This window comes from Garra rufa, chromosome 5 (assembly GCF_049309525.1).
Source record: "Garra rufa chromosome 5, GarRuf1.0, whole genome shotgun sequence".
Lineage (NCBI taxonomy): Eukaryota > Metazoa > Chordata > Actinopteri > Cypriniformes > Cyprinidae > Garra > Garra rufa.
In genome coordinates this window covers 40,539,962-40,562,337 of record NC_133365.1, presented here as the reverse complement: position 1 = coordinate 40,562,337, position 22,376 = coordinate 40,539,962, and the positions used below count along the sequence as shown (strand labels likewise).

Genomic DNA, 22,376 nt, shown 5'->3' with positions numbered 1-22,376 from the left:
AAATTACATTTTAAAATATATTTAAATAGAAAACAGTTATTTTAAATAGTAAAAATATTTCAAAAACGTTACTGTTTTTTTTTTTTGCCGTAGGCTACTTCGGACCAAATAAATGCAAATAAAGGCTTGGTGAGCAGAAGATTTATTTATTTATTTATTCATGTATATATTTATAATGTAACTGCGTATATAATCCCAGTTTGTCTATGGGAAATAAACTAAATCTGCAGAGACCCCTAGCTGGTGCTTGGAGCTTGTAAAATATCGGTGCGCATGCGTGCGCCTCTGCACCTGTTCAGCAGTGCCGCGCGCTCCCGATTCGTCAGCGCGCCGCCGTGCAAAATATGGGGGCGCGCTCTTTATGGCAGGTCTCAAAAGAGGGGGAGCAGCAGCGCACGAGCGCGCCGTCGTTGTCAGGGACGGACGGGGTACAGCTGGGAAAAACACATACACACGCACGCACACCCCCGTCTCCGTCACACACGTACATAAGGCAAAAACAAAAGCGACTCTAAAGGAGGAGAGAGCGGAACGGGAGAGCGGGAGCATGCGGCGAGGAGCAGGGGCTGCAGCAGACCTTTGTTTGTTTCCTGGAAACCCTGGAGCGCGAGGGAATAAAATGGAGTGGTAGGGACTCCGAGGCGCGAGAGGCGCGTCCACCTGCTGCTACCGGGGAGGCAGTCCGGGCTCGCCAGAGAGGGGAAACATGGTGAGACCGCTGCATTGAAGAGGGTTACGAAAAAACAACAACAACATATGACAACATTCCACACGCCGAGCGATCAAACGGAGTCTTAAGAGCGGGCGGGACGTGCGGCCCGGGTGTAACGGGAGGTGAGTATGTGGGCTGCGCGTGTTTGTGTGCGTGATGCGGTGAGTGGGCCAGTGTGACGCGCGTCAAACGCTGCAATGGGGAGAAATGGTGGAGCGAGTGTCAGCTGTCATGATGCGTCCATATTGCACAGGTGTGTTTGTGAGGGGGAAGAAGAGGAGGAATGTGTGTGCTCAGTGTCCTGCGAAAGCTTTGAGTCGCAGGCCATCGTTTGAGGGGACAGAAAGCATTGGAGCTCATGACGAATACGTGAGGCAAACACACACACATTTTCTCTCTTACACACCATCCCCCTTAAGCCAAGGCCACACAGCTATATACGCACTCGTTCACAGACAGCAATAACACGAATGCTGTCATGTGGCGATATTCTATATGTGGCGTTTTACGGATTTTCATTTTCCCCGCGTTTTGCTTGCGGTCGGCGCGCTCGGCTCAGCGCCTGCGACCGATGCGGCATTTGTCGATGGGAGATGCAGAATAGCAGAGCGCATATCATAGCGCACCAGGCCTTCAATAATTAAGGGTGGACTCAAACCTGTTACGTCTTTCTGAATAATGTAAATTCTCTGGGTTATCCGAGATGTTGAACGCGTGCTCGTCTTTCAGGCTCTTGATATCGTAATGTTTAGAGTATGGAGGACCTGTCGGTCACCGGACACCTGTCCTGGGAAGATGTTATGGAAGTTTCTTTGATGCTGTCAAGCTGCACCGTACACGTATAGTGTTATAACTGAGCTAAAGTTCTCTGGTGCACAGCTTGAACCACCAAAATCAATCAATTGACGAAACAATCAATCAGAGCAGACGATTAGGTCTGTTTGTTTTCCACACAGAAGCCAGACTTGCAGTCAGTGTCTGAACCTTCTACTTTAAGTTAAGTAGTCGGTCTGTGTAGTAATGCTTTCTGTGACAGAAATGGATGGATGGGTGATATTTTGGTCGCTTGTTTGACAGATTGACCAAGCACAGATTGCAGCAGATTTATTGATCTCTGAAAAAGATCAAACAAACTCACACAGACATGGATTCGGTTTTTCCTTCTCTCTCTTTTTATGCGTCTTTCTCTTTCTCTCTGACTCTCCACCTCTCTCTCCCTTCTGTAATTCCATTGTCTGTCTCTTGGGTGGATGTTGAAGCTGAATAAATATTAATTTCGTTTTTAATAAAAGCAGTTTGCAGACAGTGCCACTGCCCTGTTCTCTATCTCTCTGTCTGCAAAGCTGGCAAGAATGAGCCCAGCCATGCTGTTCACAGAACAGCCCTGGGCTTTTTCCTCATACTGTTACTGGTCTGGAAGGAGCAAATCCAAGATTATTATATAGCCATTTCCAGATCCAGAAAAAAAGTACACACCAGAGAATGTTTTTTAGTGTGGAACAGTGTGTGTTGTTGAAAAGGGATGTTATGGAATTTTCTCTTGCTTGGATTTTTTTTTCTGCCATCAAGCCTGTTGTCTGAAAATATCCAGATAATGTAAATGATAATGCTGTGTATATTTTTAAATGAGATAAAAGTGTTTACAGTAACAGTTATTGAAGTAGTAGGCCATTCACTCTTATTGGCATCAACATTTCTATGAAGAACCTTGAATCCATGAAACCTTTCAAATGCAAAAAAAGGTTTTTAAATGTTTTTTAAAGTGGTTCTTTTAGGAACTGTTCACTGAAAGGTTCTTTGGGGAACCAAAAATGGTTCTTCTATGGCATCACTTCAAAAACACCCTTTTGGAACCTTTAGTTTTAAGAGTGTAAACATAATTGTTTGAAAAGTATAGTCAGCTGTATATGCTGATAAAGTAATTATAGTAAATGCTGATGTCTTTCTGGGAAAAAAATCTGGTATTTTGACCTAAAATTTGAAGGTTTTGAATGACATTTGATTAACACATTGAATTAGCTGTTGTGTTTGTTAAACAATGTAAACATCTATCACAAACATGACATTTAAATAAAAGAAATTCTGCACCCATTCGCTGCAGTTTAAATAGTTTAAATGACATCTATATCTGAAGTGTATAAAGAAAAAATAATAATTAAATTGGAGCAGCAAACCACAGGCACTGAAATACACATAATGCCCACTCAACATAATGCCCACTCGATACTCGTGCAATTCATAAATCTTCAATAGGTCAGTTCTGGATTCCTGTGTAAATTCACATCGTGGGAACACTTCAAACAGTGTACTAGAGATCAGCATTTCTCCCCACAGCAGATGCAGTGTTGTCATGTTTATTTATTTATTTTTAAAATGAAAAACGGCATGTCTTTTTACCTACATATATGGCACACTATTCTGACACTTGCACACAGAGCCTGAGGCAAGAGAGAGTGCACTTTCTTTTTTCTTTCTCTGCTGTTATAAAGCTCTTTTATTTCTTTCACATCCTCAAGAGTTGTACTTCACAGTGAAGGGCAATCAGAGGACAGAATGATGTAAAACAATACAACTCACTGTAATACTGGAGAGTAAGAGAGAGACAGAAGGTGAAAACAGAACACAAGTCGAGTAAGTACTAGAGAGAGAATTGTGATTTGCAACTTGTAGTTAGCATGATAAAATATTCTCTTTGAATTGTGGGAATTTAAACTGAAATACTGAAGTACCACTAAATTCCCAACAGAAATCTTCTAAAACTTCTGTATGCCTATATGACTTGCAGTCTTCTAACACAAAAGAATATTATGAAAATATCCAAAGTTCTGTTTCTTTAAAACGACTATTTTCTGAAACTCTTTTTAAACCTTCTCATCTCTCTCATTTTTCCTGCATTCCACTTCTGCTTTAGGTTGTGTACAAGTCTTATACTTGCCACTTTGTATGTCAACTAATTTTGGGACCTGTGACAAACTACTTGAGATATTTATTTTTTGTTTGGATATGGATAAAGCATCTGTTAATAAATAAATATAGATAACTCCTTAAAATACTATTGGTTTATTTGTCAAATCTAGATTTCTGCTAGGTTTTTAAATAGTTGTCAGTGCTGAAAGATTTCTAAAGATTGCTTGGCTTTCTCTATAGCTTTTACTGTGTCTGTGTGTTTCTACAGGCTGGACAGTGGTAATTATGTTAGTGAGAGAGAGATTCAGTTCAGATTGATGGATGTTCTACAGGAGTCCCGATTCTCAGGGGCAGATCGCAGCCCCTGCCCAAGAGACGCTAATGAAAATGGTAGGAGTTCACATACACAGCCTTTTACACAATTATGTATTCACTATGAAATATATTTAACTATTATCATGTGCATATTGTTGAAAAAATGTAATATGTGACCCTGGACCACAAAACCAGTAATAAAGAAGCTTTCCATTTACGTATGCTTTCTTAGGATAGGCCAATATTTGGCTGAGATACAACTATTTGAAAATCTGGAACCTAAGGATGCAATATTGAGAAAATTGCCTTCAAAGTTGTCCAAATGAAGTTCTTAGCTATGCATATTACTAATCAAAAAATAAGTTTTGATATATTTAGAAAAGGACTTTTGGCATTAAAAAAGAAAAATCAATCATTTTGACCCATACAATGTATTGTTGGCTATTGCTACAAATATACCCATGCTACTTATGACTGGTTTTGTAGTCCAGGGTCACATATGTAAAACTCCTCTTTAAAACTGTGTGTACATATATTTACAGATTTTCACCTGGAAAAATATGCATTTTTACTTTAAGGATGTTTGTCTGCCTTTTTTGTTTAGAACCACATGACCCGTTGGCAGATGTGTCACATGATCTAAGACGCTGTGATGACATCGCTCCTGCAGTGCTGTCCCTGCCCTCCCTCTGTGGCCAGAGTCAGACCTCTGAAGGTCCTCTTAGCCCAGCCGACCTGCATGATGGGTCTGTCTCCAACACCACCTCTCTGTCCTCTCTCTCTTCTTTTTCCTCTCTTTCCTCGCTTTCATCTCTCTCTTCTGTGCCCTGTTCCAAACCTGTGACGCCCTGGTCTGTGCCGCAGACCTGTGACAGGTCATCCCTCTCTAACATGGACTCCAGGGGCGGAGACTGCCTTAGCTGTCTGATCCCCAAAAATTCGACAGAACCGGAATCCTGTGAGTCTGTACTCGGCTTTGCCAGCATCAATTTGCAATGCCTTGGCCCCGCCCCCAGCACAGGTCGCTATGGTGACCAGGTTTTATCTGACCAGCTGCTCAGTGGCCCCGCCCATCCAGCTGTAACCAATGAGGGGCCAGAAGAAGGGAGGTCGATGCAGGAGAGCGAATCAGATGAGGATCCTGCATCCAGGAGCATATACGAAGGACTTGGAGAGGAGGCGCAGGACTGGAGCTGTCTGGAGACTCTCATCAGTGAGAGTCGTATGGAGCTGTTGGACTTATGCTCCCGCAGTGAACTTGCAGTCAATCTGTTCTGTGAGGAAGATGTGGAGAATTACATGTTTCAGGAGGAGGAGACCGCACTCAGTACTGACGTCTGCTCGCTCAAGATACGCTATGAGTCCTACCAGGATGGAGTGCAGGAGAGAAGCGAGTCTGCCCTACAGGATGAATCTCAGCTGGGTTTCTTTCCTAGCTTACCTTGCAGTAGAAAGGAGGGGCCAAAAGAGAAACCAGACCAATCTGTTGAGATTAAGACTGATGACCATGTTACCCCCAATATTAGCCCAGACAGTAACTTTCTTTTTGACCTCAGTAACTCTCCGGAAGACTCTGGAGAGTTCAGTGATGACAGCTCTTGCACAGGCTCCCCAGACCATGGGCTCTCCCTCCGCCATGGCCACTTGTCCAGAGAAAACTCTAGCTCCTCCAGCCAGCTAAGTTACCGCCTCCGAGCCAAGAGGAAGGTGGCCTACCGAGAAGACTACCTGTACGATGTAGACTCTATAGAAAGTGAGAAAAATGCAGAAAAACGAGACAAACAGCCTGCTGGGTTCAAGAAAGAGCGTGATGACGACTGGTGCCCAAAGAAGAGGCGGCGAGCTAGTCGGAAGGACCCACCTGTCATTATAAAATACATAATCATTAATCGTTTTAAAGGCCAGAGGCACATGAGAGTGCGGCTGGGACGAGTTGACCCATCACCTGCTGTGGTCTCTCTGAGTCCAAATGCTCTGCTTCACTATGAGAGACTTGCGCCATTAAAAGCGTACTGGCAGGAAAGAGAAAAGGAGCAGCAGGAGCAGAACAGATTAGCAGCTGCAGAAACAATCAAACGTCTCAATGGCTGCAAAAGACCGAGCACTACGCCCAAACGTAAGCACAGGATGGCCAGACTCAGGATCCAGCAGATCCATATGGTACAGAGTTCCCTCCCCAGCCAAACTATAGTGGTCCCCATCCATAATCAACCAGGGGGGCGTGAATTCCTGAAAAGCACAGAGGAACCAAAAGAGGAGATTACCTCCGTTATACACACTGCCAGGGCTAAAAGCAGAACACAGGAGAGAGAGGAAAGAAGAAAGGCAGGTAAAACAGGGAAGATAAAGAAGTTCAAAAGTGAAGCAAGACTTCGGTTGAAAAAGTTAAAAGAGGCGGAGACACAGGAAGTCCCAGAAGGCTCAGAGATTGAGCAGTGCAGCCCATGTTTACCAGAAAACCTTAGTAACTCAATGGAAGATAGTGTCACAAATGAAACCTCCAGTAATGACCCTGAAAAATGCACTTTGACCCCAGCTGCTCCAGGGACTGATGGAAATGCTGAGCTCCTCCCAGGGGGATACCTTCAAACTCTTCTCGAAGCCTCTGAGTCATCAAGCACTGCTAACATCAGCTATTTCCATCCAGGGTTACAGAATCCCACACTTCAGCCAGTACAGAGCTGTGTTCTTTCTCCTCCCTCTGAATCAGAGCTGCCCCACTCTCCTCCACCTATGAACCATGGGCCCCACCACACGCATTATACTGAGCCAAACCTTACTGAACCAAACCAGCCCATTTCATGGCCCTCCCAACCATCTGCTGAGCAGCTGCCCTTCTCCCCAGACATCCCGACCCAGTCGCCCATGATGCCATCGAGCTTTCCCACACCATTGCCTGTGTTAGCAGGGGATAGCACAAATGTCACAGGCTATGGGCAAGTGTCTCTATCAGGGTGCAGGGTGTCATATGAAGAGTCCCAGTCTGATGCTGATTATGGCTTGAGTCCGGCTGGGTCTCGGAGTGAGAGTGGTGTAGGGCGACTGGTTAGCTTTAACTCCCTGGGGTCACTTTCTGCCACCTCTAGCAACTATAGCTCGCTCAGCCTGAGAGAGGGAGAAAGGGAGAGGGAAGAGGAGATTGGTGAGATCAACGATGGCTTCTTGCCGCATTGCAGCCCGCGGCTCGTCCTGCAGCAAAGTCTAGAGGAGGTTGCTCCACTTCGAGAGTCAACTGACCTCTTGGATATCTCCAACTTCACCCCTGACAAGTTCCGTCATTCATCGCTATCCGAAATGTCCCCACCAGACACACCTAACTCTTCCCCTCAGCTGCTGGGGAATTGTGGTAAAGTTGGAGAATTCTCAGAAGCAGCAGAAGGAAATGTGCAATGGAACTGTGGAGTTGTCCCGCAGCTTAATCAAGATGGAAACTCACACCTCCTTCAGATACACTCTTTTAACACAGAGGAGGAAGAAGTAGGGCTAAGGGATCACAAAGGCACAACGAAAAAGGGTGGAAAAAATGGACAAGGCGCCAAAAAGACTAAAACTGCTAAAACGACGAAAGGAGAGAAAGTAAAGCTCCCACGTCAGGGTTCTCGTTCTGTGCGGAAAATCAAAGCCTTGCTAGAGGGAAAAGCAGCCAAAAGTGGCGGAGGGTCAGGAAGTGGCGCTTCATCACCTACCCCATCGCTTGGCTTAATTGGCGCTCAGGGGGAGTGGCCTATCACTGGGGGACTGTCAAACGATGACCAACGAGAATTCCAGGAACCATCTAACATCCTATCCAATATAGTGTCTGGCATGGCTGAGGTACAGCGTTTCATGAGGGCGTCTGTGGAACCTCTGTGGGGGCCTTGTCTTTCACCAGGTCAACATGCCCTCCAGAGCCAGACATTGAAGATTCTGGGTAGCGCTGCTGACCTTAAAAAGCGGGGTGGTGCCTCAGGCGGAGGTCGAGGGAAGAAAGGGGCTGGGCGAGGTGGTAAAGCACTGCCTAAACTTCTCCCACCAGGCTTTTTTCCTACCCTCGGATTGGACTGTCTCCCACTTCCACACCGTCCAGCCCACAAAAAAATGTATCGCCACAAAAGCAGCGCTAAGTTTGCCCGCGAGGAACTCATAGCGGGTAAAAGGGACATAAAAGGAGTAGCATTGACCGCTTTGGTCGAGAAACGGAGGTAATATTTTCTCTCTGCAATGTGCCCCTTCTTTTTCTCCGTTTCCCTTCCCTCGCACCCTGCCAAATCCTCCTAAAATCCTTTCCACATTTCAGAGCTGCATGGCACCGACTTTACCCACAATCCTTTGCCTGGCCTACTGGAAGGCAGGCACATCCTGCATGTCAGCCCTGCTAAACTACCTACTAGACTGACTGAAGTCTCACTGTCATGGCTGCACCCTACTCACCATTGCTGCTTTGTTGCATTTTTATCTGACAAAATTTTCAGTTGTTTTGATTTGCGTTTTCTCTGTTTTTAAAGAAGAAAAATGCCTTGAAAGTCTTTGGATTCTCTTTTAGTGTGGTGTATATCTGAATATAAATTTTTGTTGTCTTTTTGTTTTCCGTTGCAGCTATAACACTGTATGTGTTAAATCGGTGTCACAGAACCACGGTTTAGACCGAGCCCAGCGCCCTGCTCTGTCTCTCAGCAAATGGTTGCCTTCTGTTCAGGGGTCAAAGGTCATGTGTAGTATTCTGTGCTAAGAATCGTTTCCCCTCGTTTCTGTGCCAACCCCTCAGAACACTGGGCTTTGACAAGCTAAAAGAAAGCGTCTTGACCAAGACGCTCTTGTTTTCTGAGGTTTTGAAATTTCAAAAGAGATTTTTTCATTATTGTTGTTTGTTTATAAGTTGTGAAAAGGGGGTTCATTCATCTGTTCTCCAGTGAATCTTCTCCTGCCAGTATCAAAATGCTGTTGTACACAAACATATGCACTATTTACAAAACAAGATTATATCAGACATGTTTAAATTAATGTGCCAAACTATGAACAATTAAATGTACAGACATTTTTATCGACATAAATATTTGCTGTTTTATAATGTGGAAGTGATTGAGGAGCGTGTGTGTGCTTGGGATGGGGGGGGGGGAGTTGTTAATCTGAGATTCACTCCTGTTGCATCACATCTGTACAAACAGCTAGCGGCGAGGAGTCATCTCTACAATCAAAAGAAAAATGTTGTTGGTTTATTTTCTGTGTTTTACACTCCTGGCTAGTTCAAGATTAGAGGCATGAAGTGAGAGTTGCATGACGAGAATTGGTGGGAGGAAGCTCAAGTGCTATAATGGCAGAGAAAAACATTGGTTGCCTTTCATTCTGATGTATTTCTGGATGGTAAAAGATTACTGTTCATGTGTAACAAGGTAAGAAAATGATCATTCCTTCTTATGACAGAACACATAATGCATTCGAACTTGTTTATGTCCCCAAGTTTCTATTTCAGTCGATATATTTCTCTGTACCTCTAATGAATTTTACACCCTCGAAACCAGTTAAGAACAAGGACCAAATATTTTTTGAAAGTTTTTCTAATTTGTTGCTAGTGATGTGCATGCATTTAAAACATGATATGGATACGTGCTGTGAATGCTGATCCCCTGTATTACTTTCTCTGACTCGCCTGTTTTCTTACCTGATCTCAAAACCATTGTTTTTCTATTGCTGTTGGAATGTTATTTGTTGTGTTAAAAAAGAGGGAAAGATTACCCCCATGTGCTGTTTACTACATTGCTTCAGGATCTTTTTTTTCTGCAATTCCCTGGATCCCCTTTTTTTGTGAATACCTATTTGAAAAGAAATATTTTCTCTTTTGTTTTGCCCTTTTGAGTTGTTCAACACTACACTGAATTGACAACTGTAGTTTGAGAACTGTTCCTCCTTTTTCAAAGTTTAGTGGGTATTTGTGCAAATGCTATACACATTGCTGTGAATGAATTGAGATTATATTATTGGAGTGTTGAAGAAAAGGGGTGCAGATGATGAGTGACATTACACAGCTGGTGGTGCGATTCAGAAGTGAGCTAATTAGAGCCTTCCCAGCCAAATCAGCCTCACCAAGCAAAAGACCAGGAAATAGTAGCCGGTAAAATCAATTTTACGTTTGTCGTCCAAATTATTATTATTATTTCTATGCTGAGTGAATGGAGATGTAACACAGTTGGTTCAGGTCCGTCGGCTCAGGGAAGCCAACTGCATTGACATCTCATTCCCTCAGCTGGCCATCTCGCCATACAAACTCAAGCTGCTCTCAGCGCTGCCCCTGCTGTACTGTTTTTACATGGCACTACAGTTGCTAAACCTGCAGGACATCTGTGATGCCAGTGCAGGGTGCTCTTGTTCGTATTTTGAGAGCAAAGTTTTAGACCAGTGAAAACTTTATAGCACACATCCCCTGCACTGACCGAAGCGCTCATATTTTTAAAAAGTTCTTAATAAACAGTGTTATTCCCCTATAAGTGCATCATGTAAAATGAAAACAGGCATATCAAAAACTTAATTGTGCCCTATTTATGAATGTATTATATTTGTCAAGTTGGAAGTATTTTTTTCATGATTTATTTGACACTACATTACTTGTAACTACTTTTGCCTTTTTTCATCATCAAGGATAAAAAAAAGAAACTGTTTCTACTGCCTGGTCTGTCTTCACCAGGTGGATTCTCAATGAACTCTTGATGTAGGAAAAAAAAATAATGACTTGTATATTTTTCATTGTGCCAATTTGTAACATATTTTCTAAGTGTATATTTTTCTTAGAAAGTGATGTGAGGTCGTTCTTACTGTGGCTTTGTTCTTTTCCCTTTTCAGCAAGTGAATTGCCATGATGTTTTGTTTCTTTCTTTTTCTTTCTCTCTCTCTTATTTGTTTTTTGTTTGTTTGTTTTAAAACCAAAAATTGAAAATATTATAAAAATAAATAAAAAACTATTGTAAAGGAGAGAGAAGGAGAGCAAGCTGTGACTCTTTGTTGAGAGTTTTTGTAATTGGACCAATCTTGTCGTAAGAGTGTTGTGCTCTAGTAAAAATATATATTAATTTAAAGAGAAAAAAGAAACCATGAAAACAGACAGTGGAACAATAACACTAATTTGTGATCTCATTGCTGTTTTATAGATTTTCATGTAAATTATTCTAGTATTTTGTTTTTGTTGTATCTGTCACAAAAGTTGAAATATTTGTGATCAAGCCTGTATGGTGACAAATGTAATATTGGTAACTTGCTGAGTTTTGTAATCATGTTTATGGAATAAATATTAATTAAAAGAGCTTTTGATCACTTGTTTCAGTACGGTCTCATTTTTACTTGTAGAAACAAAGCCAATCTGATTTGGTCAGGCTTTAGTGATTCTCTGTTTTCCTACTTTGATTCTCTGCTAGCTAGTCTGGTAGGGTGTACCAGACAAGTGAAGTTCACGCAAAAGTCAGTGACATAAGATTTAGACAAAATAATGTTAAGGATATATATATCTGTAATAAATCAAATCTGTTATAATGTATCTATTCTGTACATCAAATTTTGCAATAGTATTGTTAAAACGTGTTTATATAATGTGTGAATATTTTGTATTTGAAGCGATTTTTGACATCCCACTTTAGAAAAGGATGTTTCAAAGGTGGAACATGTTTTGACTAATGCAGTTTCCGTATTCTTAGCATGTGCTGAGTATGGAATTTAATAGCAGTTTTAGAGTCATTTTATGTTCCAAAACCTAAATCTTAATTTTTCAATCATTTATGCATTTATTTAGCTTACTTCATTAACTAAAATAAAAAAAAATTACTTTATTACATGGTTATTATTACTGTTGCTGCCAGACATCTTATATTTTATAATACAGTCTTTTAAAAATATTTTTATTATATAGTTTATAATTTAACATTCCACATGTGAATATATAGGCTACTAGTTTTTTAGACAAACTGATGAAGACAGCAAACACACTGCAGGCCTACTAAATTCATTCGCCAAAGGGTAGGCACATTTAGACACATTTTTGGGTAGGCACATTTATCCAGTACTGTGTTTTACTTTATACAAAGTAAGTTTACTTTGTAAAAATTTAACTATTTCTAACCCAAAACATACTGTCCCTGATTTGAGCACGAGCTGCCCCACATTAGAAAATCTGCAAAATTGACTTCTGTTCAGGGGTCAAAGGTCATACGTAGTATTCTGTGCTAAGAATAGCACTTCGTTTCTGGCACAAGTAGCACTAATACATGTGCAATTTCTTTTTTAAGTACAATGTCTGAAAAAAAAATGAATAAGCCAACAACTTGAGGATTTCGTAATGATATTAGATTTTCATTTATTGTTTTGGCTTCATATGGAAATTTGAAAGAAAGTCAAAATTGCAAAAAGTGTCCCACATTACCCTAATACACCTTACCAAATTCCAAATAATATCTGCATATCTCACTGTAAATCAGTTCTGAATGCAGGTTTTTGCAGCCTAGCAGTCACAGGAACAAAAATGAGACATATGCTACCACTAGAGTGCAGTATTTACTATAAGCAAGCTTTTGTTTTCGAAGAAATCACTAAAAAAATGTACAAGTTCTGTGAAGCCTAAGGCCATTGCAAAATGAGGTCATTGTAAATGTTTGTTAATACTGTAGGCCTTTAGGCCTAGGCCTATATATGATATACAGGTCAGTCTTATTAAAAGCCTGATTACATTAGACTTAGAGGACATAAGGACATTGCTATCTATTATCTGGATTCTAACTAGTATTTGTTATCATTTGTTATATCGTTCTGAATGAAAGTGATTTTAAAAGGCTATAGAGAAAATCTAGCATATCTAGTTGGCTGAGAGACTACTTACCGACCCAGTGTTTATAAAGGTTGAAAACCTCTATCTGAAACTAACTAAATTCAGCAATGTCTGCAAGAACGCAAGCGAAACGGTGGAACGCCAAGTTGAAACTAAACTGGAACATCATAAAGTCTGTTGCACGTATATGTCTGTTTAGCTGCCAATCATCCGGCCCCCAGAAATATGTCCAATCATAGCCCTGAAATTGACGCGCGCCGCAGTTTATGGGCGTGTTTAACACCGAAGTAGGCGGGGCTACGATGGCACATAGTGGCTTTGCTGCGCGGACGGACCCGAATCAGAGGAGACAACCGGCACCAGGCCTTCTGCACTTACTTTACTAAGGTTAACACTGATTTAGAAGAGGTCGTTTCAGCTTACAGTGTTTTGTTAAAAACACTGTACACCACCCCGACACTATAGGCACCACGGATCAACCAAGAATGCCAAACATTAAGATCTTTTCTGGCAGTTCGCATCCGGATCTGTCGCAGAAGATCGCGGACCGACTGGGACTCGAACTGGGGAAAGTGGTCACCAAAAAATTCAGCAATCAGGAAACCTGGTGAGTAGCTTACAGCGAGAACTCCAAGTGAAACCGTGCTTTCCCGGAATGTTTTGGCTAGGGTAAACGGAATGGTAAACACATGGCAACCATATGTTTTTTTACTTTGTAGTTTTATGAATTCAAAGGTGTCATCTGGCGCGATGCGCCTCATACAAACAACAGACTCAATTTCCCAGCATCCACCTGCATTAAGCATGTGACTCCAGGGCCGCTAATGCTAATTTTAAACGTCCTGCCTGGCCTCCTGTGCCACGTGAGGAGTCATAACGCTATTAAATGTACACTCGTGAAGTGAAACAGCGTTTTTATAATGTGTAATTAGTTTTAAGTATTAGTTACGCTTCTGTGCGTAACAAAAAAGAAAGAATATGCAAGTACGCATGCTACTTTTATATCTTGAGATGAAATCATGTTGGCCCTGCTGTCTGTGTTTATGTAATTGACATTTAACTCAAGATTAGTGGAAGGCTTGTGACCCTAAAAGATAAAATGTGCCTCTCATTCTTTATCTTCAGCTGACATGTAATAAATTCAGCCAGGTTCGTGACGCAATAGTTTGTTTGCTTTTTAACAGTGGTGACTACATGAAATACCAGCTCAAATCAGATACCTCCTTCTAATCAAGCAGACAAGTATAGATTTCTAGTGCACTATCTTTAGTGACTGAGACTCATCTTGTTTGTGTGTGTATTTTTTGTCTCTCTGTGTGTGTAGTGTGGAGATAGGGGAGAGTGTACGTGGAGAAGATGTCTATATTGTCCAGAGTGGCTGTGGCGAAATAAACGACAATCTTATGGAGCTGCTGATCATGATCAATGCCTGTAAGATAGCGTCGGCGTCCAGAGTCACGGCGGTTATTCCTTGTTTCCCCTACGCTCGGCAGGACAAGAAGGACAAGGTGGGGGTGAGGGGAACAGCTTGCTTATTAACACGTACAAACAGTTAATCATACATTAACCGCAACACTGTTGGTGGATCCATGTGGGCTACTTTCTGTAAGTCCTTTTTTTGTGGTGTCAATTTGTGTTTTTTGGCCCCTTGGCAACTTACAAAGGCATGCCTATTCATGCTTCTCTCAATCGTCCTGTTAATGTGTAAATGTTTAGTAGTTGTTACCTGTTTACGAGTGTACGTTTATGAGTCAGAATTTTGTCTGTAGAGTCGTGCTCCAATCTCAGCCAAGCTGGTCGCCAACATGCTGTCTGTAGCCGGAGCAGACCACATCATTACTATGGACCTACATGCATCTCAAATTCAGGTACACGCTGTGCAACGCCTTTCTTCCACACACTCAAAACTAACCCTTATCTCTCATGAACAGAGGGCACTGACATAACCCTACAGTCAGGCCTGAGTAAAGCTGGGTGGGACTTAAATTTCTTCAGCATTTTATAGTCGAGACTTGGACACTTAAAAGTTTTTAGGGGATGATTATGAGTGAATGTGTTTTTTTTTTTTTTTGTATGTGTGTTGTTAGGGGTTCTTTGACATCCCAGTTGATAACTTGTATGCTGAGCCGGCAGTCCTCAAATGGATAAAAGAAAACATCAATGAATGGAAGAATTGCACCATTGTTTCTCCTGATGCCGGTGGAGCCAAGAGGTGAGTTTTCTTTCCTTCTCTGTCTGTATCTCTTTTTGGGTCTCGTTCACTAACCGTACATAACGGTTTCTACAACCAAATCATGATTCATCAATAACATGTAGGAAAAAAATTTAGGAACACTTGATGCCCCACATACATATGTGTAACTTTAAAAGGAACACTCAACTTTTTTTGGAAATAGGCTCGTTCTCCAACTCCCCCCCGAGTTAATAAGTTGAGTTTTACCGTTTTGAAATCCATTCAGCCGTTCTCTTGTTCTGGCGATATCACTTTTAGTATAGCTTAGCATAGATCATTGAATCCTATTAGACCAATCAAAAATGACCAGCGATTTTTGTCCTATTTAAAACTTGACTCTTCTGTAGTTATATCGTGTACTAAGACTGGCGGAAAATGTAAAGCTGCGATTTTCTAGGCCGATAAGATTTGGAACTACACTTCCATTCCAGCGTAAAAGTCAAGGAAGTTTGCTGCCGTAACATGGCCGAATCAGGCGCAGCAATATTACGCCGGAATGGGAGTGTAGTTCCTAATCTTATCAGCCTAGAAAATCGCAGCTTTACATTTTCTGCCGATCTTCGTACACGATATAACTACAGAAGTGTCAAGTTTTAAATAGGACAAATATGGAAACTCGTTGGTCATTTTTGAATGTGATGCTATTGGTCTAATAGGATTCAATGATCTATGCTAAGCTATGCTAAAAGTGATAACGCCAGATGATATCGAAAAATGTCATCATTGTTTCGGGAATGACAAAAGGGAACGCACAATTCTCATATTTGGTGGAAATAGACCAAATTTTTGTACAGTTATGCAACTTTTTTGTTTTAGTATGTGGGTTAAAATTCTCTAATGTAATGTGGTTGCTATCAAACCATTACTGTCACTACAAAAATGTGAGGTCACGACCGAAACATGGGATGTTTTGTCAAAAATAAAGATGTTATGATAGTTTTTGGTTCAATGTATATTCAAACTAATGAATCCTTAACTTTGAAATCAGTATGATGAACGTTTTGCCTTTTACAAAGAGAAATTGGATTCAAAATGCAACAAATCTCATAAATTACACTTGAAATATTGTTCAAAATGTAATTGTAACTGATTTACCTCTGAAAAGTTTTAAATAAAATGGCAAAAAATAAATATTTACAAAGTAGATGTAAGCAAAATCTTATTAGGTCAATATAACTGTGTTTCAGTAGTGACAAGTTTAGGGAAAGAACAAATATTCCATAACTTTGTGAAAGTACAATATGAGAATTAATTGCACAATTACTAGAAATGCGAACCTTGGATATTACACAATTTGCATACAAACGTCTTATTCCAATAAATGCGTTTCCAACTCTGACTTTAGACCAACTCTGTAAAATGGCTCATATGTAACTTTTTATCACCAGTTTAAAAGGGAGGCCTTATTTTCCCAGATTTGCTAAGAATGACTAAAAGCACAGAAACCCTTTAAATTGAAATGGTTTTGTGTGTTTCATACAAATGGCTAACCTCAGGCACACTGTGTCCAATTTGAAGTACTTGAAATTCATTGACATTACAACAAGGTTAAGAACAAATTGGAGTCTGAACGCACGTGTTATGAATTAGGTGGAATTTTATTACAGAAACGGTTTTCCTGTTTGCATACATGTGAATAATTCACACAACTATTAGTGAATGAGACCCATTCCCATCCTCATTTCTTCTCTCTTGTTTCACATTCAGTTTGATCTTTTAGTTAATGTTTTAAAAAGTCTTCTAAATGAATTTATTTCATCATATTTCTGAGTGGATTATATATCATTTGATTTTATAGCAGCATAACCCTTTCAGGTTGTTAAACCTGGAGAATTGTAGTTTATAATGTTGATCAGGCTCTTGAAGACGATGGACATGAGTGTGTTTTACTCTTTTAGGTGTGGAGGGTAAGGAAATGTCAGGTTTTTTTGTGTGTTTATGTGTGAGCGTGTGACTTGGCTAACAGCAGATGGCTTGGCCTAAACCTTCAGCAGTACATTATAGTGATGGGCATTTTTTTTAAATCGGTTTGAAGCCTTTTAAAGCTTGGCTAATTTAATCATGCTGATTACATCATGTGATTTGTTTCTTGAGAAATGGAGTGACTACTGCCCCCTATTTTGTAACAATTTAAGACACTCGAGTGAGTGAGCTTATGCACATTGGTGTTTGTACTTGTGTTTTTACTGTAACTTTTATGCATGTGGCTTCTCTGTGGTGTGTCTGCGACACTTGCAGAGAACCCTGAATGCATCCATAGATATTTACTGCTGTTGTACAGAATGCTACTTAAGAATTGCGTGTTTGTTTATTAGAGTGACATCCATCGCAGACCGGCTCAATGTGGACTTTGCGCTTATCCATAAGGAGCGGAAGAAGGCCAATGAGGTGGATCGTATGGTGCTGGTCGGGGACGTGAAGGACCGAGTCGCAATTTTAGTAGATGACATGGCAGACACATGTGGGACGATATGTCATGCGGCTGACAAGTGAGGACACGCATGATGCACTATTATTTTCATGCTCAACACATGCGCATTCATGATTATCCTAGTAATTTGTCAGGCCTCCCGCTTCTATGTTTCTGCCTGTGTGTTAAATTGCTTGTCTCTCTGTCCTCTCTCAGATTGGTGTCTGCCGGAGCCACTAAAGTGTACGCCATCTTGACTCATGGCATCTTCTCCGGGCCGGCCATTTCTCGCATCAACAATGCCAATTTTGAGGCAGTCGTGGTCACCAACACAATTCCTCAGGAGGACAAAATCAAACACTGCAACAAGATTCAGGCATGGATATTTGTCTAATGGAAAATTATGTTTGGTTTAGGGCTTGGATCATAATTTCTGAATAATTCTTACTTTCTGTTTTTAGTATTATACTATAGTCAGCCGTTTTTGAACAGTAAGATTTTTAATGTTTTTAAATAAGCCTCTTCTGCTCGCCAGGCCTGGCTTTATTTGACCCAAAGCACAGCAAAAACAGTATAATTGTGAAATATTTTTACTATTTAAAATAAATATTTTCTATTTGAATGTATTTTAAAATTTAATTTATCCTTGTGATCAAAGGTCTCCAGTCTTCAGTGTCAAATGATCCTTCAGAAATTATTCTAATATGCTGATTTGCTGTTCCAGAAACATTTATTATTATACATTTTTTTTGATGAATAGAAAATGTATTTGAAATTATAAATAGCTTTTGTAACATTGTACACTATATCGTTGAAACGTCATATGCTTTATTTTTATTATTATAGAAATGCTTTTATTTAGCAATGATGCTTTAAACTGAGTGATGATAAAGACATTTATAATGTTACAAAAGATTTTCATTTCAGATAAATGCTGTTCTTCTGAACTTTCTATTCATCAAAGAAACCTGAAAAAATTGTACTCGGCTGTTTTCAATATCATAATGTTTTTGAGAAACAAATCAGAATATTAGAATGATTTCTAAAGGTTTGTGCGACTGGAGTAATGATGCTAAAATTGTGGCTTTGAAATAACAGAAATAAATTACATTTTAAAATATATTCAAATAGAAAATGGTTATTTTTAAATAGTAAAAATATTTAAAAATGCTACTGTTTTTGCTGTAATTTGGATCAAATAAATGCAAGCTTGGTAAGCAGAAGAGACTTCTTAAAAAAACAATCTTACTGTTTAAAGACTTTTGACTGTTAGTGTACATATAAAGCATAATAAAAAAATAACTAAGCATACAATTTTTTTTTTTTATATATAAAAAATATTGTAAAATCAAGACAATTCTTAAATACTATTAGAATTTTAAAACGACTCTTCTGTTTTAATACATTTTAAAATATAATGTATTCCAGTGATGGAAAAGCTGAATTTCAGCATCCGTTACTTACGTCTTCAGTGTCACATGATACTTAAGAGATCATTTTTAAATGCTGATTTGGTGCTCAAGAAACGGTTGTGCTATTTTAGTGAAAAAAATTTTCAGTGAATGATTTATTTTATTAATAGAACGTTCGAAGGATAGCAATTTATTGCAGCCTTGCTGAATAAAATCATAAAAAAATATATTGTGCATGTTAACTAAATTATTTCTTTTTCCCCTCTCCAGGTGATCGACATTTCTATGATCCTGGCTGAAGCTATTAGGCGAACGCATAATGGAGAGTCAGTTTCGTACTTGTTCAGCCATGTCCCCTTATAACACGCATGCATACATATATACACAAATACACACACACATGCCATCACTGTGTACAAACTCTCCATATGATGGAGAACCGTTTCTGGCTCTGTTAAGCCATGTTCCTTTGTAAGAGTCTCATACATGCACCATTTAACTGAATACATATTCTGGACAGTGAATGAAAAGAATGAAAGCCCTTTGTGCTACACACAGCTCCCTCTTTCTGCTGCATGTGCTGACTCACGTTTTTTCCCCAAGAGTATTGTGATAAGTCCAATCATCTTGATTTCCTTTCATTCTCCACTCACCTGTCACTCTAGGGTATATAAATGTTACTTGCATGTTAGACTGAGGATTCACTTGTACGTTGTTGTCTGATATTTCCGCTTTAGATGCAATTTAAAACCAACAGTTAGATGACAACCCCTGCTTATAATGAAAGATCTCCTGTAATACTGGATATTTTTGGATATTTTAGCTCTGAAGTTTATTGCGCAACTTAAAGGTACGATAGATGTTTATGACTTTTGTAAAACTTTAGTTTTGTTATCGAATCTAATTACTAACATATGGCTAGATTAGAATAGTGGGTTAAACCCCTTTAAATTGCCATTGTCATGGCAGCTGGATTTTTTTTTTCCCCTTTTGTTTCTCTTCTCAGGTTTCAGTTTTAGGTTGATTCATTTTCTTTATTAATTTTTGATCTCTTCAGGGTCTTTTGGCAGGGTGAAATCCAAGATCAGAGTGGAAAAATTAGGTCACATTTTTAAGTTGTGATGAAATGTTTCTTTTATGTTCATGTTTACAGTTAGGCAGCGTTTTGGACTGCTTGAACACAGATCTGTGAAGTGCCCTTTAGATTTGACTGAACCTAATTAAGTGGCTACTGTACAATTGGCCCAAACAATCAGCCTGTTGAACTATATTTTTGTTGTTTCTTGCTTATATCTGTGTGGGTCAGTGTGTTTGCTCTTGGAGTATGTTTCTTTTCCATGCTACTTAAGCAAGAACAGAGATAATACACTTAACTATCCTACAGCTTACACTGGAGCAGTAAGTGAGACGACAGAACTTGATTTGATTAGGTCTATGCCGTTTGCCTTAACCAAGGAGAAAAGTGCTGATGATACTGACGTATGTCATCTGAATGCAGAATGAGTAAAGTATTTCATGTATAAACTGCACACCTGTTTGTGGTCTAATTTTTCCATTTTCATAATTATCTATAATTACCTTTTTTCAAATTGAAATATTTCCATGCATTTTATTTTAATTTCTGTACAGTTTTTAATACAGTTGAAGTCCAAAGTTTACATACACCTTGCAGAATCTTCAAAATGTTACATATTTTACCAAAATAAAAGGGATCATAAAAAATGCATGTTATTTTTTTTAGTACTGACCTGAATAAGAAATTTCACATATAGTCCACAAGAGAAATAATTGTTAAATTTATAAAAATGACCCTGTTCAAAAGTTTACATATGCTTAATTCTTAATACTGTGTTGTTACCAGAAAAATCCACAGCTGTGTTTTTTGGTTTAGTGATAGTTGTTCATGAGTCTTGTTTGTCCTAAATCGTTAAACTGGCCGCTGTTCTTCAGAAAAGTCCCACGGATTCTTTATTTTTTCAGCATTTTTGAGAATGACCAATCATTTCGCTAGATAACAACCTCGGCTGGGATCGTTAAAGGAGTAGTTCACTTTCAGAACAAAAATTTACAGATAATGTACTCACCCCCTTGTCATCCAAGATGTTCATGTCTTTCTTCAGTCGTAAAGAAATGGTGTTTTTGAGGAAAACATTTCAGGATTTCTCTCCATATAATGGACTTTCATGTTGCCCCCAAGTTTGAACTTCCAAAATGCAGCTTAAATGCAGCTTCAAAGTGCTCTGAATGATCCCAGCCAAGGAAGAAGGGTCCTATCTAGCGAAACGATCAGTTATTTTCTAAAAACATTTACAACTTATATACTTTTTAATCTCAGACGCTCATTTAGCTAGAAAAGACAAGTATTTGACGTTAAAAAGTATATAAATTGTAATTATTATTATTTTTTTTAGAAAATAACCAATCGTTTTGCTAGATAAGACCCCTTTTTCTCTGCTGTGATGGTTTAGAGCCCTTTGAAGCTGCATTTTGGAAGTTCAAACTCAGGGGCACCATAGAAGTCCATTATATGGAGCGAAATCCTAAAATGTTTTACTCAAAAAACATAAGAAAGACATGAACATCTTGGATGACAAGGGGGTGAGTACATTATCTGTACATTTTTTGTTCTGAACTACTCCTTTAAGCTGCAATGACTTTGGCCAACGTTGGATTCCACTATATGGAGAAGAGTCCTGGAATGTTTTCCTCAAAAACCTTAATTTCTTTTCGACAGAAGAAAGACATGAACAACTTGGATAACGGGGTGAGTAAATTATCAGGAAATTTTCATTCTGGAAGTGAACTTCTCCATTAAACTGTAATACCTACATACGCACGGTGGCGCAATTTATTCGTTTTGCGGTTGGAAAGGTTAGACCTTGGTTATTCAAAAAGAAAATATCAGTAGACATTAGTGTTTGGGAAGTTATTGCAAATGGTTTGAGGTCTGGTTTACAGGATTCAGATTTTGACGGATCACAGAATGCTCAGAGATGTAAATTTACCCATCCGTCACTCAGCAGAAACAATAATAAAGTCATTAATATTTAAGTAATTGTGAGGAAAACCGAATCCCCAAATTATCTTGTCGTTTGTCAAAGTCACATTAAACAGAGCCTTATCCGAATACCGACGCGTGTCTCGAGCACAGCATTGAGTTTGTGCTCTCCGTGGTGTCCTGGCTTTATCACGCCACACGATTGCGGGATTAACTTCTTATCTTAACGAGCAATGTTCCCACGACTCCGCACTGCAAGCTATCCTGTTATCATCCACTTGTCTTATTTATGGAAGCCTGTTTTGAAGTAATGTGGAGTGTGTAGCTATACGAGTGACAGAGAACGCGCGTCCTTGGTCACGCGGCTCGTTCATTAAATAGATCAAATAATATTTCCAAAGTTATTACTGAGGGAATGTTGTATTCTGTCGCAAACAAACAAATACAAACGGACTCGCGCAGTGAAAGAGAGAAAGAGAGAGAGGACAGAGCGCTCGCCTAGTTACCTCCTTTCGACCTCCTCAACTTTTAACCCCGCAGCGCGCAGCCGTTGAGCGCAGTGATGTTGACGGACAAGCGCTGATTATTTACCGAACAATTTGGAGTC

The 22,376-nt window shown here is 39.7% G+C and overlaps 2 protein-coding genes across 3 annotated transcripts; both read left to right on the top strand.

Moving 5' to 3' along the window:
• The first annotated feature begins 397 nt into the window (after window positions 1-397).
• nexmifa (neurite extension and migration factor a) lies at window positions 398-11,215 on the top strand. Its single transcript, XM_073841125.1, has 4 exons — window positions 398-834; window positions 3,888-4,009; window positions 4,539-8,115; window positions 8,510-11,215. Exons 2-4 carry the CDS (start codon window positions 3,937-3,939, stop codon window positions 8,640-8,642), a joined length of 3,783 nt encoding a protein of 1,260 aa, XP_073697226.1. The 5' UTR covers window positions 398-834; window positions 3,888-3,936; the 3' UTR covers window positions 8,643-11,215.
• A 1,811-nt stretch (window positions 11,216-13,026) lies between these two features.
• Window positions 13,027-20,300, top strand: prps1a (phosphoribosyl pyrophosphate synthetase 1A). 2 transcript variants are annotated; one of them, XM_073840682.1, is made up of 7 exons: window positions 13,027-13,323; window positions 14,041-14,224; window positions 14,486-14,584; window positions 14,804-14,928; window positions 17,265-17,438; window positions 17,576-17,735; window positions 19,042-20,300. In XM_073840682.1, exons 1-7 carry the CDS (start codon window positions 13,202-13,204, stop codon window positions 19,132-19,134), a joined length of 957 nt encoding a protein of 318 aa, XP_073696783.1. In that variant the 5' UTR covers window positions 13,027-13,201; the 3' UTR covers window positions 19,135-20,300. The 2 variants fall into 2 exon arrangements, with proteins under 2 accessions (XP_073696783.1, XP_073696782.1); XM_073840681.1 differs by having other exon boundaries at window positions 14,041-14,230.
• The last annotated feature ends 2,076 nt before the right edge of the window (window positions 20,301-22,376 follow it).